Source organism: Pyxicephalus adspersus, chromosome 1 (assembly GCF_032062135.1).
Source record: "Pyxicephalus adspersus chromosome 1, UCB_Pads_2.0, whole genome shotgun sequence".
NCBI classification, from domain to species: Eukaryota; Metazoa; Chordata; class Amphibia; order Anura; family Pyxicephalidae; genus Pyxicephalus; species Pyxicephalus adspersus.
The window spans coordinates 37329702-37350344 of NC_092858.1; the positions used below are offsets into that span (position 1 = coordinate 37329702).

The 20643-nt window shown below is 35.7% G+C and overlaps 1 protein-coding gene across 4 annotated transcripts in view; it reads left to right on the forward strand.

Moving 5' to 3' along the window:
- The window catches only part of DIP2B (disco interacting protein 2 homolog B), a 132013-nt gene that overhangs the window by 82175 nt on the left and 29195 nt on the right, over nt 1–20643 (forward strand). For 3 of the 4 annotated variants that reach the window (XR_011920043.1, XM_072406781.1, XM_072406791.1), the window contains 10 exons: nt 3408–3590; nt 4636–4755; nt 4857–5054; nt 7164–7255; nt 12741–12851; nt 15442–15565; nt 17032–17141; nt 17799–17901; nt 18578–18642; nt 18990–19083. Coding sequence is in view for 3 of the 4 variants with exons in the window: in XM_072406781.1 (XP_072262882.1) it covers nt 3408–3590; nt 4636–4755; nt 4857–5054; nt 7164–7255; nt 12741–12851; nt 15442–15565; nt 17032–17141; nt 17799–17901; nt 18578–18642; nt 18990–19083 (1200 nt within the window). In the remaining variant the exon portion in view is untranslated. The remainder of the gene's footprint in view (nt 1–3407; nt 3591–4635; nt 4756–4856; nt 5055–7163; nt 7256–12740; nt 12852–15441; nt 15566–17031; nt 17142–17798; nt 17902–18577; nt 18643–18989; nt 19084–20643) is intronic. The other variant, XM_072406788.1, reaches the window with a different exon arrangement.

Below are 20643 nucleotides of genomic sequence, written 5' to 3' on the forward strand. Positions count from 1 at the left end.
CGAGAAGAAGAAGCCGGCGGAGAAGAAGAAGAAGAAGCCGGCCGGCTTCTTCTTCTCCGTCCATAGCGTGTGCGTGTCCCTCGGCGATGACGTCGGTGCGTGTGCGGGAAATTCAAATTGAAACTCATTCAAACACATTTTGTATTGGATTGAATACAAACTCCTGTATCCAATCCAATACAAAATAATTCAAAATAAATACAAAGTATGTAATTGGTAAATTCAAACTCTCATTTTGTATTGGATTGGATACAGGAGTTTGTATTCAATCCAATACAAAATGAGAGTTTGAATTTTGTTCTCATTTTGTATTGGATTGAATACAAAGTCCTGCATCCAATCCAATACAAAATAATAGAAAATATATTTATGTGGTTTTGTCTATAGGTATGTGACGGACACTAGGGAGGTTTTTTAGAAAAATATATTACTATACAGTATACCGAATTATCGCATTTTCAGTATTTTTCATTTATTTATGTATTCTTGTTTAAGCTGATTTTTGTGTATTTTATTTAATTTTATTAAAAGTAATTTTTTTTTTTTTTTTACATGATTGTGTGTTTCAAACGCTTTTTATATTCATGATATCTACTAGAACCCTGTTCGGACATATTTCTGTAAGTTACAGGTCTACAATAAAAAAAAAATTTCATGAAAAACAGTGTAACGCTTTTGGAACAGAAATCTAGACCTCAGTGTAACGCCCAGTTGGTTAAAAGCTGAGAGTATTTATGTTTTTATTGTTGTCATATAAAGTGTATACATGTGGATCAGGAAGCCACAAGTCAGGGCTCAGTTTTGGTGGATTGCACATTTTCAGTAGATATTAGTTTTTTGGTTCCAGTCACTTTAAGCTGATCTTCCACTAAAATGAACTTTTCGCTCACTCTGGCTTGTCCCCCAACTTAAATCACTTATTATAAATAGAAGCCATAAAGGGTTACATTTTAAAATATATTCATTCCAACCACTTCTTCTGCCTGTGGTGCCTGAGTAAGAATTATATCACTGCCATTCTGTCCTCTGTCCTGAGAAGGTGCATAGAAGGCAGAAGCTCACAAGAAGATGCTCTGCCCATTGTAAAAGTTTCTTCTTGCCAGGTTTTGGCTGCTCTGCATTCTACAAATCTCTGCCCTAATAGAATGCAATGCCAGTCCATGCCTAGGCACCACAAACAGATGATGGGAAATGTACCCTTTAAAGGTACATTTTTCACTTATAGATAAAGTAAAAGTGGGCTCAGCCAGCATAAGTGGACGAAGTTCTGCTTCTACATAGAATAAATATTTTTTTAACGACATTGTTCAGTTAGATGAAGCTCTGTAGTCCGCTGTGTTTTGTTAATTTTTCCTGTTTTTCAAAGAGTTTTAATTTGATCTTTAGTTGTTCAGCTCTATTCAGAACACACGTACAGCTGGTAATAAACCTGTTTAGATGGAGACAATCCACAGAGAGAGGAGATCTTAATGTAAAGCTAAATCTGCACTGTGAGTAGTGTCAGGGAATGATCTGGTTTTAAAATGTTTTTCTGAATATTTTCCCATACTAAAAATTATACCATAAAAAATCAATTTTATATTCTCTAAAAACTTCATAGCAAAATTTTGTTTGAGCCCAACCAAAAATCATCATTGTCTTTAAGGGATAAAAATGCTGAAGTATCATCATATTCCGTCTCTATGCACAGCTACCCATACCAACTTGGACAAATCACCAGCTAGATGAGCAAGGTACTACTCCCTACTACTACAAGCTAGCAAGAGAGCAACTCCTTGCTCGCTCATTAAACTATGACCGGTGACTTTTGTCCTGCATAGCAATTTTGTCATTGGTATGTTGTCCCTGTTAGCGATTCATAAGTATACCATATGCCATAGTTAGGTGAGCATTTTATTACCAATTATTCCAATGTTATTTTTAGTGTAAAGGCCACATGCTGTACTCAAATAAAATACAATATCTTTGTAGAAGTGAAGTATTCATTACGCTTAATAAACAGATAAGCCATGGTCCATGCTCTCTCATGTAGTCTTGTTTTATACCTTGGACCTGTCAGATTAAGGATTCCATTCTGGATTCCAGGGTAACCCAGTTTTCTTTAAAAAACATTGGATACATTCTTTAAGTGTGCAAGGTGCCTATGATTAGGAGTAAGGATGGAGAATTGGCTGCATTTTTTAACACAATCTTGGGGGTTGGACTTATAGACTGGTAAAGATGTCCAAATGATAGAGCTCAGCAATAAGTTGTATTGATGTAGGCCCAAGGTAACACAAGGGGTGTATCACTGATTGAGTAGCCCTATGTTAGTTGACCTGTATAGATGCAGAAAATGCTCAGAAGTGTCCTTCAACATTTGTTTTTATATTGAGGCAGCAAAAACTTCATGCCAGATTTTAAAGGTATATTTTAGGAAATTTCTTTTATGTGTCTCACCACATTTCACAAAGAAAAACATAGATGGGCTCATGATTCTACCTAGAAACTAGATAAAATATTTAGTTCTTATTTGCACCATGCCATGCATTGTTTTGCATGTTTTGCATTGATTGAAGCAGCCCCTAAAATTGCCTGAAATGCATCACAATGCATACAAAAATGGCTCGGGTAGCCTTTTTTCTGCAGAATAATTAACAGGACATTGTTCATTTTACTGCATTGCCTTATGGTGCATATATGTTTTTAGGTTACATTGTGGTGCAATTTATAATAAATGGCACAGCAATGCACAGATTGCAGTAGTGTGAATGGACTCTTAACTAGAATCAGAAGTTCCAGATGAAAACCTCTGCAGATTTTTCTATATTAACCTTGTATCACTTACAGTGTTTAAATAAAGTCTTTCATTGATCTTAAAGTTTCCACCATTGATATTGATGCTTTGTTGATCACTGGTTCAATTAGGAACAAGTTTACCTGGTTTTGATCTGCTTGCTTTTTTTTTTTTTTCAGTTCCAGTGGTTGTCTTAAGGCTTATTAAGTATTTCCGTTGAACTCTAAGTAACAATATGTTGCAACCTGTTCTGGAATTCTCCAATGTTTATCTTGTAGGAAGTGGAGTAACAATTCAAACATGCTTACTATGTTTTGAATATCATGTTGTCATTACACTTTCTTGTAACAACAGATAATATAGCAATGAAAAGACAATACATAGAACTGGTACTGTTCTATCAAATTGTGTTTTGTTTCACCTGTGAAATAAAACTAGAAAACATTCTTTGATTTTTGAAAAAAAAAAAAACATCAGTGACATATAGCTGACTGGTACTTTTCCCTAATTTTTATTTTAAGTTTTGTAGTTTCAGAAACTTAACCCAAAATACCCAGGTGATTTATGGTTTATGTTTTGCTTTTCAGCTAGCTTATGTGTATTGATTTGTGGTTTTACTGTTTGTTTGCAGAAAGTTCCTTGGCCCCCCCTGATGTCACAAGCACCACAAATACCACAAACACAACTACATCCTCCTCTTCTTCCTCATCCTTGTCCTCTATTCGCCCAGCAAATATTGACCTGCCTCCTGCTGGGCCAGTAAAAGGGATGCACAAAGCAGGGCGAAGGTCTAGCCTAATGGACACTGCAGATGGTAAGGGGTCCAGAAAATATTTTTATGTTTATTTTTTTATGTAATACGTTTATTTATTTATGTAATACTATAATAGCAGTATATTTTTGAAGTAGGACATGTATCTGTTAAATCACAACCTCTATAATACAATACTTAAATCAGCTGAATGGAATAATGAATTCGTAGGATTTTCCCTACCCAGAGGGCTTTCATTGAAATGGGCATGTGCAATCAGATCCTTACACAGTTCTACATTTACCTGAAATGATTGGACCCTTTACCAATCCACTCAACCCCTGGGCAATCTTCCTGGATACTTAGAACCTTAGATAACACCTAAGATAATTAGAACAGTGAATAATTCTCATTTTGCCATGATTGATAAGACACTTGGTGAGCCTCATTTCACTTAGAATGATCAGAACCTTAATCAGTCATCTTCTTACCTGAATTGATCAATAGCTTAAACATCTTTTATTTATCTGGAACACTCGAACCCCTGGATGATCCTTTATTACCCTCATCATTACTTTAAAAATATTCCTTTCAGAGGTTATACACATCTTTTTCTTTGTAGTTATTGTAACAACATTGGGTAGACTTAGGGTATTTCTGATCATGCCAAAACAGATGAATAATGGGAAATTACAAAATTGAGAACATGCCAGAAAGCTTAGAGGTGGGGATCTTCCAATATGATTAAGCACTATTCCCTGGCAGTCTGCCACATGATATTGTTGAATAGTATCTGACCTTAAAAGACAATCAAACAGGGGATAAAGAAGCAGTACAGAGGCAGGAGTGGGTTTTAGAATGTTTTTTTTCAGCCACTTGAGCCACTTTAACCCTTGGGTTTTCATGTCTCTTTTTTGTGCTTTTTTGCTCAGTGTGGGGAAAATAAATGGATGATGAAAACTGTTGGTTTGCTCTATGCAACATATACACTTGTAAAATAGGCCCAGCAGTAGATCTGTATTGCAACATTTTCATATGTTTGTTATATGTCCTGTCAACTGTGATCAATTTAAACAAATTTACCATCACTTCTCTTTTGTTATTGCAGGTGTTGCTGTCAACAGTCGTGTATCCACAAAAATCCAACAGTTACTTAATACATTAAAGCGACCAAAAAGACCACCTTTAAAAGAATTTTTTGTGGATGATTTTGAGGAGATTGTTGAAGGTAATGAGTCCTAGATATAACACACCCAATCACAGCATGTTTTTGTTTTTTTGTTGTGTGTTGTGAATTAGAATTTACATTTAGATGCCTTTTTTTCACAGTTCCCAGGCCAGACCCTAATCAACCAAAACCAGAAGGTCGCCAAATGACTCCAGTGAAGGGAGAGCCTCTTGGTGTGGTGTGTAATTGGCCTCCTTCAATTGAAGCTGCCTTGCAACGGTGGGGTACAACGCAAGCTAAATGTTCCTGTCTCACAGCTTTGGATGTGACGGGAAAACCCGTCTATACGCTAACTTATGGTAAGGAAAGCATACTAATTTAAAGGGAAGCTATGATGTTTTTAGGTCATTGTTTCATTAGTTTTTTTTTTTTCATGTGTTTGTTTTTTCTACATGTATACAGAAGTTAGTTTTGGTTCTTGGCAAAGGATTTCCAGAGCACTGTGTTAGCTTGAGACCACACATCAAAAATATTATTCTTTGTGGCATAGCTGTTTCCTATGTATCTACCTAAAACCCGGAGATAACTCTTGATTATACACCAAATATATGTGCATTCCTAAAGCATAACTAAACCCAGGTGACTCGCCTATCCACGATCCATTGCAGGACACTGCTATCTTCCTTCTCTTGTTCCTCCTACAGACAATCTTCGGCCATCTAGATTGGCTAAGCCAAGATGACGTAACTCCCACGCAGGAGTTTATTTATTCCTGGTACATGCAAGGGAAGCCAAAATTGCTGTGATTCCCTTGCAGCCAAAACTGACACTGCACATGCACAGCTCAGCTTTGACACCAGAAACCCTGAGCAATTAGGCAGATAAGGCTGATTATAGCAGAAGAGACATGGGCTGCCTGGTCAACAAAACTTAAAAGTAAAACTTTAGTTGACCACTCTTTTGACCGCTTATATAGCTTATCAGAACTACAATTGCAGGCTGGATAAAAAAAAAAAAAAAACATCATATTTGAATAGATTTTTCGTCAAGCAAAGGTATTTTTACAATATAAAAATGAATATGATCATTAAAAAAGGATATGTCCAAACCCTACAGCACATTGACACATATGTAAAAAGACCAAATGATACAATGTTTTAATAGTTATTTTTGTGTGTTACAAAAAATGCAAATGTATTGCAGACAAAGTGAGTTGAGATCAAGGGGGATGTCTGTGTAGAAGTCAATAAACCTGATTTTTGCTATAAATAGCAGAAAAAAACAAGCCCCATATTAAGTAAATATGTCCAGCCAGGAGCAGAAATGTTGCAGAACTAAATAGTTGGTGCTGTTTGAAACAATGGAATTTCTTCTGTTAGCAGTGTAATGTCACAGGCTGATATTTTTTTCGGGAAGATTTTTGTGCTTTCTTATTCTGTTGCACCAGTAAACTGTATAATTCTCTATGGAACTCTCACTGCTGGAAAGCAATAAAAGACTGTGCTGTCTGATTAGCTGATAGTGTTGTGATTATATTTTGATTGCTATGGTGCTGTCGTACTAGCTGGGATGAGCAAGGTATTAGCAAGTAAACTTCTACTTTTATAATTAACCATCACAGTAGACTACTCAGAGGTATATTATATGATTTATGTATTAAGCCAGGTATATGTAGAATTTTCCAGGTACATTTGGTTTTGCTTCCTGGAGGCTATGAGGGGAGATTGGAGTGTTGTTATAGTTAATTTGTCCCTCTTTTGTTGAGTCAGATTTATATAGTTTTGCCACAAACCGCTGTGGGTCCAAACTTTCACCTACTCAGATTCTTCAGTTTTATTTAACATAAGTGTGAGTCTGTGTAGGAAATATTTCGAATAATGAATACAGTGGGAGTTAAAAATATCAGATTTTTGGCTGGGAGCACAATTTCTGTCAATTAACCCCAGGAAAAGTAATTCAATGTCCTATTTATTGTGCCATCTTAAAGCCAAATGCCTGATTATAGGGAGGGTTTACTGTTCATTTTGTCTAGTAAATGATAAGTAGATATATTTTCTTTATTCCTTTCTCCTGCAGCCTTCTTTCTCTTCATGTGAGGGGATCCACTGCAAGGGTAAATGTGAACATAAAGTTTTTGCTAGAACAAGGAAGAGTTAAAAAGTTTAGTTTATTTTTGTCTTTGAGCCCTGTAGGGAGAGTTCCCCCATTTGCCCCTGTGATCCCCTTAAAAGAAAAAAAAAAGATATGTTTGTTATGGAGACAAGAGAACACAGGCAGCAATACAATTGTTAGAATCTCTGTTTTTGTGTTTGTGTCCATGCTGGAGAGATTGTGGAATTTCAGATTTTCTGTTTTAACGGAAAGTGAGAGGGAAATCTCTCCAATAGGGTACAGGTGGTAATAAAAGACAGACCGAGGCTGTAAACATTTGTTTGTGTTTGATATGTATTACTTTTCTTGTTTTTCAGGTAAGCTGTGGACAAGAAGTGTTAGGTTGGCATATACGCTGCTTAACAAACTGGGAACCAAAAACGAACAAGGGCTAAAACCAGGTGACAGGGTAATGTCATGTTATCACTATTATAGATATGTGTTTTCATTGTGTATAGTTGTTCTTATTCTTTCTTAACTATTTTTTATTTTTAATAAAAGTTTAATGTGTATTCAGCAGGGAATGATAACAGCTACATTTAAATTTGCATTTCATGTCGATTACTGTTTGTTAAGAGATATATGCTAACAATCCAATGGTAAAGCAACAAAAAAAATGTTCTTTGGATGTTAGCTGCAGACTAAACTTTTTGGTAGGGGATGAAATGGTTTTGCCATTTCCAGTTTGGCTGGCTCTAAGATGGGCCAGTCAAATGATACATTCTAGTAGTAGACAGTCTCTGCAATGGTTTATCTGCAGCAGTGTTTCTCAACCAGGGTTCCTTGAGCAATGAGCAGTTTTGTGACCCTAAAGCTAGGTACACACGTCCAACGGTGCTCGCCCGATAATCAGCTCAGAGCCGATATCGGGTGAGAATCTGGCATGTGTACAGCGCCAGTCGTGTATCGTCTGAACGACCGTCCTGGCGGATCCATGGACAATGGTCTACTAACGATCCGAATGCAAGGGAAGGGGGAAAGCGCGCAGCAGGGTGCCACGCTGTCCCTCCCCCCCTCCCCTCTGCATAGAGCAGAACGGTGCTGTATGTAGAACACTCGCTCATGCATCGTACAGTGCTAGTCATTGGAAAATATTGTGAAAGATCCTTTCCAACGACTATTATTGCACTTGTGTATGCGGCTTTAGGTCAGTTTTATAGATACCAATGATCTTTTTGGTCTGTATGATCTGTAGAGGTGACATTTTGCCCTCTGGTCAGCAATGTAAGGGACATTCTTCCCCATGACTACCACACTAATGTACTGTGAGTTGTGGATATATAAATATAATTCCCTGAAGACCTGAAAGTTATTCATTGGGGTTCCCCCATTTTAAAAAGGTCAAGAAACATTTGAAACACCTAACTTCAAACAAAAAACATCAGGCAACCTTCTAAATGTAAGAAACATTTCTTCCATGATCTATTTCTCTTATGATTAAACAATAACATTGAAGTATGGATCTTATAACTTTCTTATAATTTGACTTTCTTTAGCCACCCATGAAAGATATGTGATAGTTAACTAATTGTGGTCAGAAGGTTGCATAGAAAAGCATATATCACAATATCCATATCATCTGGAGAAATGTTTATCCTTTAAAAAATATGTTTTACTTAGTTTTTGTAAATCATGACAGAGAGTGGTTAAAGTCAACACATCCTCTATTTGTAGTAACATTGTCACACACAATAAAGTATCCAGGTTTTTGTACAAAATCTGTCTTTAAAAAAAATAAGAATTTGCTATGCTTTAAAAAATAAAAAACTTGGGGTGTATTTTTAGACGTATTGATTCCTAAAATACAGAAGGCAGAACTGAACGAAGTGTAGCATGTAATTAGAGGTTGCATTGAACACTATGTTACACAGTTAGGCAGTGAGTATACCCATGACTCATAATGAAGGGACAGAGCTCAGCTTTCTTATTACATTCAATTACCACATGAAAAAATTACCAATTATTTATGGATGAAATTACAATTCTTTGTCACCTGCACGTCTATTCAGATAAACTTTGAGCTCTCTTGATAGAACAGTACATTTATATTTAGGAACCAGAATGAACTACTGAACAGAGATGCAAAAAAAAGTTAACTGTCATCCCTGCATACCTGTGAGACTTAACATTGTGATTTTATTTTGGTATGTTTATATGAGCTGATTTCTTTTTAGCGCTGGGAACCACCTAGCAGACAGAGGCAGTACACAGTCAAACTCTTCTCCTCTACCTTTTTACTGAATCAGTTGGATCACAAATTGGATATGGATCGGATTGGATCTGTGTGTGTCATAATAGGCACTTAAGTGCTCATTATCACTTCTAAAGAATTCCACTAAACATCTGGAATGAGATTTGGTTGGTAATGACCACCCTTTATAACAGATCATATTCTTAATGTTCAGGAAATGTAAAAACCTTTTTGTAATAGCTTTAAACACAGGCGTGCTGCTACAGAAATGGACTTGTTCCTATGTATCCTTTTAATTTTCTCCTAATTTTTTTTATGTTCCTCACTGTTTAAAGCTAAGACAACCAGAAGAAAAACTCAAACTGAGTTTATGATTAAAAAAATGAATTGGCAAAGGTCTCTCTAAATAAAAATCTAATTTTAAAATGATCATCAGTTTCTGAATTTATATGCAGATCTCAATTTTTCATGTTGTAGTTTAGGTTGTCACCATCCCCTTCCCTAGTTCAAGCCTTTTTTTATTTGTTATTTATTGTGATGGCATGATCATTCACCTATAGAGAGGCAGAGTCAGGAGTGATCAGAGCCAAGCAACACTGGTGTAGATGTACATGGAACTTCAGTTGCCTATATTTCTGCATATCGTGATAATTTTAATATGTGGTTTTCATTGAAGTCAGCCTGTTTTACTGCAATATTTTTTTTTATGCTTATCTTGAAATACCTAAAACTGTGATAGATTTACTTAAATGTTTATATGTAGAAATTTGGTCTACTGAGAATATATATTTCATTTATAATGTCACAAATTTCAAGCTTGAAACAGAAAGAGGTAGTCTCCTATGGGGTTGCTATGTTTGAATAAAATATATTAAAAACTATTTACAACTGATTATTATTCTCCTGCTGTGTGTCTAATTAGACTGAACAGTTGATCTGCAGGCTTGTTTAATTATCATTTATGATGCATGTAACAAGCTTGTAAAAACAACTACATTTTCCAGCAGCATAATGGCAAGTAGACCTTATAAGCATGATTTCACTAATAAGTCAATAGTATGTGCATGGCTTTTTGGATGTCTTTTTTCCACCCTAATAATGCCAGTTGATTGGTTCATTATCATTTACTTTCATTGCTTTAATTAGCTTTTGTGCCTAGCTTTTATATCCAAGTTAATTCTGCTAACATTAATTCTGTGGTGCTGAATTAAACGTCTTAATCTTGCTTATTATGAATCACTTCATGGGCAACACTGCACACCGCTAGAACAATATATTACTCTGCCTGCCATGATTGGAGCTGCTTTGCGGCCTCCATTCTTGATGAAGCATTGTGTCTGCCAGTGACTTTGTGCAAAGCAGTTTTATAGCAGCATCACATCTGTCACCAATGTAGCATGATTGTGTCTACATCATGCCTGACACTGCTAAAACAGCCCTCTTTCTGCTTCTAAAGCAACAGTATCATGAATGCTACCAAGACTGCAACATTACCTCCTCCACCTAATTAGTGCATTGTGCCAGTTTTCTTTGTAGCAGCAGTATGCATCTCTCTCCACCATTGACAATCCTATCACTGTATACCAGCTGTGATACCATTGCACTAGCCATGATTGTAGGATGACAGTACTACTTATTTCTTCGCTGCGCTGTGCCCTATTATTCAAACAAACCACATTTTAACCTCTTGTTGTATTGTATCATCAGTCCCTTTACAGTGTGATTGCTAAAGGTTGCATTCCACTTAACCTTCTCCATTTCTAATGAAAGATAAATCCAGAATCTGGCACTAGACATTTAAATAAAGATGGCTAAACGTTTCCTTTAATTCTGCATTCTTTACATTAGGCTTCTCTTTCACAATGTTTTCAGTGATAACTACTTTCTATTTGTTCTCCTTCTTATCTTTTTACTGCCTAGCCATGTGAATCCATGGGATGAGTATCTTGTTTTTTTTTGATTTTTGTTAAATATCTCTAGAGAGTGACTTATTTTCTGTAATATATCTAAAGGGTCAGTCCACCCAGAAGTGGATTTCAGTTTTAGGTGGCATATGCAGGGCTAAGTCACCTGTTGTATATTATATATCTTTAGGGATCTAGTGGCAAGATTTTTCATCCATAGTTCCTTTCTCATCCATTGTACTCTATGTATTATAAGGTAAGCTCAGAGTCCTGCACGGAAACTAGGCCAAGTAGGACAATAACAGCTTTGCAGATCTAGGAGATCAAGCAAACTTTTCCATTTACCAGGGAACAGGCTACAAGAAACAATTAAGTGGTTAATTCCCTTTACTAAAAACTGAAATAACAGTTTTGAGTGGGCTGACAGTTTAAAATCAATCTAATTATATCTATAATTATATATTATATGTGCTCCATTTTTGTATTACTTTGGTTATGCACCCATTGGATTTCCTAATGTACACGTGTTTCACAATTCTTTAATAAAATGCAGGACATGTTTTGGATCTTGCAAAATCCCTTGAAGTGTACTCTGCAGTCACATATGTCATCTAGCAGTACCAAACTTAGCTGTATGTTTAAAACATAGCTTAATGTCGTTAAAAAAAATTTATTTGATGCTGTTTTTTGTGTTAGTAATGAATAAATACATTCACCGAGATAACATTATTGGCATTCAGTAGGATTTTAATAACATTTTATTATAGATAAATACACCTATTTAATGTACAGTGCTGTATAATATGTTGGCTCTATATAAATCCTGTTTATTATTAATAATTAATTAATAATAATATGAATATAGTACATAACAGTATTCTGCTTTCTATCTGATTGTCTAAACGCATTTGCATCTGGAGGATTTACCAACACTATTACTGTTTTTATTGAGGTGCACATATATGCAGTAGCCTCTGTACCTAACTTTTACAGGCTAAATTCATGGCCATTCTGCCTTCTGCATCCCTTACCTTCACACATTCCTTTTGACCCATTTTTATGACTAGTAACAATTGAAGGTGGCTGCAGTGCATAGGCAAATGCCAAAGGTTTTCTTTATATTGGTCATATTGGCCTGTAAATAGGGTCCCTGCACTTAAAGTTGACATATCACTGAAAAAAGCTGCCATTGCTGAACACATTTTAAAGAATGCTCATTGCCTGAATGTAAAGTGTATCCTTTAGTAGTTTTTTTCACACTCTGCAATTATCTGATCTGAGCTGTACACCTATTCTGGGTCCGTGATTCAGAAAGTGTTAAAGAAGATGATCAGAACAACCAGGTACTCTGGATTTTTAGAACCTGGTCAGCTAAGACAGCATACATATTGTGCTAGTAATATGTCCTCCACTTTAATACTAGCAGCAGTTATTTTGTGATGACTCTTTAACTTACAGTGACTCTTCAATAGCCACAAAGTTTTTTTTTTTTCTCTGGAGTGTAGCAATATTGTGTACAGAAAGCATTGGGGAATCATTGCTTTTTTGTCTGATGTTTCATAAGCTGTAGATAAGCTTGGCGCTCAGTAAGCAGTAACAAATTACTGAACAGTTGCATTGGTTAATTTAAGCTGGCACTTTGACTAATTCACCTTGAATAGTACCATTTGTATCTAGAAAATATTAAGTGTGTGATATAGCTGTATCTTTTATTGAAAAATTATTCACTGAATTGTAATAACACTTTTGTATATTCATTTTGTATCCTAAACATTATTACACAATTTTCTTTCTTTCAGGTTGCCTTGGTTTATCCCAATAATGATCCAGTTATGTTTATGGTAGCATTTTACGGCTGTCTACTGGCAGAAGTTATCCCAGTGCCTATTGAGGTACCTCTTACAAGAAAGGTAACGATAAAATGTAGAGTTATGTTGGACAGACTCTCAGGCCATCAGTCTCTTGACGGCTTTTACAATGCAGCCCATCCCCTGGCTTTTTAGGTTTTGCCAGTAATTGTACCTAAAATGTAATTCCAGCACAAGGATGAATGACAGGAAAGGAAAGGAAATTCATACATTATTTATGTTCATGTCATTTTCTTGAGTAATTGACTATATTATGTAGTCTGAACCTTTTTATTACTGTAAAGCTAAGTGCACCCAGAAATTATTACAAACATGCTCAGTATATTGTCCACTAAAAAACTAATAAGATGGTTAGACAGCAATAATACATGACCAACATTTTATTTTCCTGCTTCTTGTAGATGTTTCAAAGTAAGTTAACTGAGCATGTCAGCAGAGATTATGTATTTTTTTTTTACTTAATCTCAGGGAACATCCAATATATTTCCATGTCAGTTGAACTTTATAGTTCATCTCGGGTGTTATATTGAAGCCTTCTTAATAGCTGGACATGACCTGAACAACTCCAGTGAAAGTTTTTTCAATGAGTATTTTAGATGCCCTCTTTTAGGTAAACAGCTAAAAAAATAAAACCTGACCTAGCCTTACATTGCCAATATGAATACAACTGTGGGCCATCAATCTTCAGAATGTTAAGTACTGAATGTGCAATTTTTAGTAGGAGCAGTTTTGGCTGCAGCTTTTGGTATGCCATGTGGGCAGGTATGGCCCATAAAACTTCTTAATTTTTTGAAAGACTCAACATTTTATTGGTCACTTTCAGTGAATATTTAGCGGTTATATGTATGTTCTGTGTATAGCCTTGTGTATATATGAATTCTAGTATTAGTTCAACTAGTGTTTAACTTGGGTAAGTGCCATTAGGTTGAACCATCTCTGCATCCCATATTTTCCACAATTTTTTAGGAGCATTATGTGGGGTTTCACACTTGCTGCAGCACTTTCTTTACATGACGTTACTGAAAAGCTGAGAACGTAATCAGGAGGATCTTACGATAGCACTTTCATTCATTTACATCAGTGCTACATGGCCTTTGCAACTGTTTTATTGAAGACTATCACTGTCTTGCAACATCTTCTCACATTGTTAGTTCTGGATATGAGTCCATAAATACCTTTGTCCAACACAGTGTCCCCTAAAAATTGTCCCCAGTCTTCCAGCCTTTTTAAGGAGAAGGCTGACATGCATTAAAAAATGACGAACACATTGGTAGTGAGTGAGAGCTCTGACATATCCAAAAGATTTAAAATAAATAGTCTTCTCTCCCAGATTGACTGTCCTTTGAGTTTGTAAAATTGTAATAGGGTTGTAACTATATGGAATGCAAAGGTTTTCATACACCTCTCTAACCCCCGACCTAGGTTTATTTTTTATTTTTAGCAATCAGTTACTGTCTTGTCATTAATGAAATAACCTTCAGTTATATTGTATAAAAGGAGAACTGTCCATGCTGCCAATGACCACCAATTAGGAGCAACAGTAGGGTGGCAAATGACAATTTGTTAACTATTGTTTTATACAAGGAAATACAACTGCCTATTGAAGATGATTTGCTTATCAGTTACTGGAATTGCTTTTGCAATCTTTAGGAGGGCAACATAACTTGGACAGCTCATGTTCTGAAAGCACTGGGTTAGGAAACCCAGAGTAATGGCAGCAAGGGGTGTTGTTTTAAACACTGCTATATTGTTCTAACATGAGAAGTTTATTGTAGTCCTGTAATTAGGTCTCCCATTACTTTGTGAAAAGGAAACCCCCCTCAGCATGTTGAGCATTTTTACCTAAACACTAAATTGTCATCTCTCATCACCTTAAATGTGAATTAAACGGGTTTGTCAAGACGAAACTTGTTTTTCATTTCTTTTAGCTCTTTGATTAGTGGGGGAATAATTCAACTTTTATTGTGTTCTTTCTGCTATCCTTGACATTGTTAGAAAAATTTCCCCTCATTTATTGTTCTAGTGACAACAGGTTTATCAGATAGCAAGCGAGGGAAACTCTACATCAGGGACCTTTACAGCAATACATTTCTGTACAGGGTTTTGACCTTTCTCTGGTTTACTAAAAAAAATGTTGCTGTTGGAGATTTTCACTCACTTTTTGTTTTGTTGAAAATGTTGTCATCATGATAGTATGTAAGTGGAAATCCTTCTCTACTTTATCCAAAGCTTAAAAATAAAAAAAACACAGCTCTTTTTCTGTTAGTGAGCCCTAAGTAACTAGTGTTTCTCTAATATTTTCCAAGTCATGCATTTTTTTGTTTAATTGCCACTTTGCCTACCCAATGAACTGTTTTTGTTTTTCAGAACATCAATTTTTTTAAAACAATCTTAACCTGTACTTGGTGGTTTATAACGTATCTTACATTGATGTGCTTTTACATGGGTTATATTTTACATTTTATCTTTTTTGTCTGGAAACAGCTTACTTTTTGCTTTTTTTTTTTTTTCCTTTTTTTCATTTTGTTTTTGCATATCTTTTTTATGGAGCTTAATGACAGGAAACCCCAACAAACCATCCCTATTATTATAAGTGCAATATGTTTCACACTTCTTTCTCTTTCATAAACAGGATGCTGGTGGGTATCAGATTGGGTTCCTGCTGGGAAGCTGTGGTGTGAAGCTTGCTCTTACCACCGAGGTTTGCTTGAAAGGACTGCCAAAAACACAGAATGGAGAAATTGTGCAATTTAAGGGTAAGCTTAGTACATTTCTCTGCTTCTAGTTTGTCAGTAATACAATTTACTCCTTTAGGCACTTTAGAGTGCAGATTCTAAACATTCACAAACCTCCAGCTGTTACCGGAGAGGTGAATCAAGTTATGTGTTTATATAGGAAACCTGAAGGGAAAGTGAGCATGTTATGACCGTGATAACTACATTTTTGTAATGTTGGTTTGAATGGTAAGAAAGAGTTGCTTGCTTGTTTTAGAGCAGGTTCAGCGCAGGGAAAGAATGTCCACAGCAGAGGCATTAATGGGAAAAGTTGTGGTTGTATAAATGAAGGTTTACCACTCAAAAAACTATTAACATTGCACCAAATAGGTTTCTTCATAATCCTTTATTTGACAGGCGGCAGCATTTTCAACGCTGCATTTTTGCCTGAAAACGATCCTGGGCGCCTAGCTGTGCATAGTCTATAACCAGTAACACTTGCGTTGTTTTACTGCAGGTAGAAACAAGTGCTTAGTTGCATTGTTCTATTTAAAAACAATTTTACTGGCTGCTAGTAGAAAATGTTCATGTTTGTATTATAGGTTGAAAGTGAAAAGCTATTTGCAGGGTATGCATTAGGTCTAACTCGGACAGCACTTGTGTGGTAGGGCTTTTGGATTTCCATGCAAGTCTATAAAAACCATAATCATACTTGAAGCAGGTCAGAAAGAGATGAACTGCAGGTCAAGTACATATTATTACCACAGTCATTTATTTCTGAACAATCTCAAACACGTTTCAAACTGATGCCCTCAACACAGCCGCTAATGTATCTTTCAGTGAACTAAATTCAGTAAAACATGTTATTATTTTGCTCTGTGTTTTAGCATTGTAGTCTTATTGAATTTGTTTGATTTATTAGAAGACTAAACCTGGGAGTATCTCTATGCATGGAAACTTTTTTAAGCTCCAATTGCTAATGTGCAGTCGCCAGTGGTTCAGCTGGCTTCAGCTACTTGGAAACTAGCACTCCGGAAAACTTTATCTTTAGTAGATTTAGTCTATGCTGTTGCAATTTACAGTTGTATTTTAAAAGAAAAAAGTGAAAATGTATTATTTAGGTATATCCATACCCAAAACTTTTTTTAAAGTTTTGTTTGCAGAATGGAGAAAGATTAAAGCCCCTGTCTGGTTTTTACTTCTATCCTGGGCTCTTTTATAGATTTACTTCACTTTTTGACAACCTGTTGACAACCTTCTTCAAGACAGATAACAATGGAAAAATTTGCAACAGGGAAACTTACAACAATAAAAAGCTGACAGAGGTTCTAGCATTTCTTACCTAACTTTAAACAGCATTTTCACTTTTCTCTGTATTGTTGTTAGATATATTTTTGTAGTAAAATAAAAGCATAATAAAAGCACTTAAGAACACAAAAAAGGTCTTGCAGGTCACTTATTTATAGGTCTTTCCTATCTCATATTACAATAATATTCTTTTTTGCTAGGATGGCCAAAACTGAAATGGGTTGTGACTGACTCCAGATATCTGACCAAGGCACCAAAGGACTGGCAACCCCACATCACGACAGCTGGCACAGAACCTGCCTACATTGAGGTACCATGAGATCCTATCATGAAAGTCAGTCATTACGAAGTTTATTTTTAATTTAATTTCTCTTATACATAGCATAACCCACACAGAAACCAACATAGAAAATACTCCCCAGCAGCCTTTATTCTTGAAAAAGTTAGGCTACGTACACACATGCAATGGTTCTCGTCAGATAATCGGATCAGAGCAGATATCGAACGAGAATCTGCCGTGTGTACAGCGCTTGTCCCCCATCGTCCGAACGACCGTCCTGGCGGATCCACCGATGATGGATGACGAACGATCGTAATGGAAATAAAGGGGAGAGAACGCACTGGGGTGCTGCTCCATTGTTCTCCCCCTCCCCACTCCATAGAGCAGAACAGTGCTGTATGTAAAGCATTCGTTCATGCATCGTGCAATTGTTTGTCGTTAGAAAGGATTGTGAAAGATCCATTCCAAGGACAATTATTGCACGTGTGTATGTAGCCTAACAGTGACACAGTATGATTTTACAAAGTTTAATTAAACTGTTATTGAAAAAGAAATTAACGAGCCCTCAATGCAAAGTAACAAAATATAAGATAGGCAAAAAGTATACACACACTTGTGAAGCACAAGTGAACTCTTTAGTACTTGGAATGATTGTAGACTGATTGGCACATGTATTTTTTTTTCCAGTACAAGACCAGTAAGGAGGGCAGCGTTATGGGGGTCACCGTTTCTCGTATAGCAATGCTTTCTCACTGTCAAGCTGTTTCGCAGGCCTGTAATTATACAGAAGGTGGGTAATTTTATTTTAAAAATACAGGCATTACATGTATTATTGTCTGAATTCAATGAATAGGTTTTAGTCTTTATTAGTAATCCCTGTTTTTTATGAGGAGTGAAAAGTACAGTGCTGTCCACATAAGATATGAAATCATATTTAAGTTTCTTCACTTTCATTTTTGCATACAGTAATATGTGTTTATGGTACACATTACTTCATGCACGTTCAGATATTATACAAACTTCTTTGGCTACACATAATGTGAATAATATAGAGGGAATGTCACATGTTCTATTCTAAGTAAATTCTTATGCAGTAATATGTATGTAATACTATGTGGAAAAGTGTGGACAAGGAAAAAAGGCACTAAATAGATGAAGCTCACTTTTTCTTGTGTCTGGTTGAATTTGCTTTATGTGTATGTATTTCTACGCTGACAAATGCATAGGAAAATTTAAGTTTTCCCTATCTTCTTTGGAGATACAATATTCCTTTGAGTCCATAAATGTGTACTACACATTTATTACTCATATGCATATTGCCACCTAGAGGGGAATGTTAGACTACAGGGAGGCCTGTCCCTAGGGAGCCATGATTTCTTCTATAACTAGCCTGCTGAAAAAAACATAATATACACTAAGTAAATCAAATGCAGAATGTACTTTAGCTTTTTTTTTCTCTCTTTCAGGTGAAATTATGATAAATGTGCTGGATTTCAAAAGAGATGCTGGCCTATGGCATGGCATATTAACGGTAAGAGCAGTTAGTAGGCAGTAGAATGTAACCTCAGATGTTTATAAACAAACTTGTTTGATAAAATAGAAATTATAATATTCAAATAGAATATACAATGGAAATTAAAATAGAGTGCCTTAAACCTTGTCAGGCAATAAGACAGGGTCTCTGAACTTATGTGCTAAAAAAAAAAAAAATAAAATGCAGCATGTTTCCTGTGGTGGGATATTGTACTGTATACATAACAATTGTTTTCTGTAGTGAATAACCCCAAATACTATGTAAACTTTTCACTCTCTTGTCCATGACTGTCAATAATCCAGCAATTGTTACTGTAATCTCTTTTTTGTTGTTGTGTATTCCAGAATGTAGTAAACAAGATGCACACTATCAGTGTTCCTTACTCTGTGATGAAAGCCTGCCCTCTATCTTGGGTGCAAAGAGTCCATGCGCATAAAGGTAACATGCTATAGACTCAAAGATGTATACATATCTCTGTCTATACAGACATAGATATAAGATTTATATCTACACAAAACCTTTCATTATAGAGCACAGTTGGAATTGGGTTGGAACTGTTGCTGTCTGTATTCCTAACCTGTTCTGGTAACCAGCATATGTCTGTCCTGTGACCAGTAGTAAGGGAAGATGAACACGTAATAGATCAGGGGTGAAGGGTTAGACCTTCTCTTAGCTTTCTTTGCTGTTTGCGACACTGAAATGAGAATTACAATCCCTTACTTTCTGACTCATTATTGACATCTAAGAAACAGGTAGTGTATTGAATTCTCACCAACAGGCAAACAGACAGTAACATTCATTTACAAGGTTATTTTTGCTGAATTTATTTGTCATCCTCCTGTATTTTCTTCTCTTTGGGGACTCCTGTGGTTGGATCTCTGTCATTACCGCTGTCTCTGTTCTTATTAGTATTCTAGAGACTCTCCTCCTCCTGCATTGGCGTGTTCCTAGTTCTCATTTTGCATCATCCAGAACAAAGAATAAATAGACAAATGCAGTGTCAGACATTTGAACATGGGAACACTAGACTGCTGTCACTGAGTGACATAGGAGGCTTTTGAAAAAAAAGATCCAGTATCTAACAATATATCAGTTTGTGGGGGTGTGGTATCTTTATAGTCCAATATTGTTAACTGTGACAGGCTTGATGTTATTAATTGTATCCATATGTTTAATAAAACTTGTTTTTACATATGTATTTTTATTTTATGTGTGCTTGGCCAAACCCTTGTGTTCCTACTATATGTATAAATGTTATCCTTGCTGTATGATAACACAAAACATCAATGTTGTTATAGTTTTTTCTCTGGCTAGAACTTTATCTATAGAACTTTTATCATGTTTTTAGCCTGGTATTATTTGAATAAGAGCTGCAGCAGCTCAGATATGTTGTTTAACATATAGTTACCTATAGGTACTGGAGAATGCTATTTTTTTTTGTGTTTATGAAGATTCATTTTTTAAGCTTTTGTCCTGCATTGTGTAAACAAAAAAAACAAAAAAATATGAGCAAAATACTTGAACTACATATAAAATGCATAAACACAATAGCTGTTTATTATTATTTAAAGATTGACAACTATTAATTTTGCAGTAAAACGGAACTCTTTTTTTTTCTTTACATATCTAACTACTTTTTGTCTTGAAAGCATTGGCTATTAAAGAACAGACATTGACAAGTGACCGTTTTGTCCATGTACAGTGACAGATTTATGCTTTCCTAATGTGCACTTGGTATAGTTATGAACAGCTTTACAAAAGGTCATTCATGGCTCTTGAAGCTTGTCACATTACCTGTGGGACAAAAATGCTGCAGTCAGGCAGTAATGACCATTCAGTTACTAATTTTAGGAGATTGTTGGGCCATCTTTGACACATAAGTCTCACAAGAATTATTTTTGCAGTAACTTATTAGAAAAGCAAAACTGCATAATGGTCTCATAAATGGGCAATTCAATCTGTTTAAATCAATAGGGGAGGTCAATCATTTAAATTTTT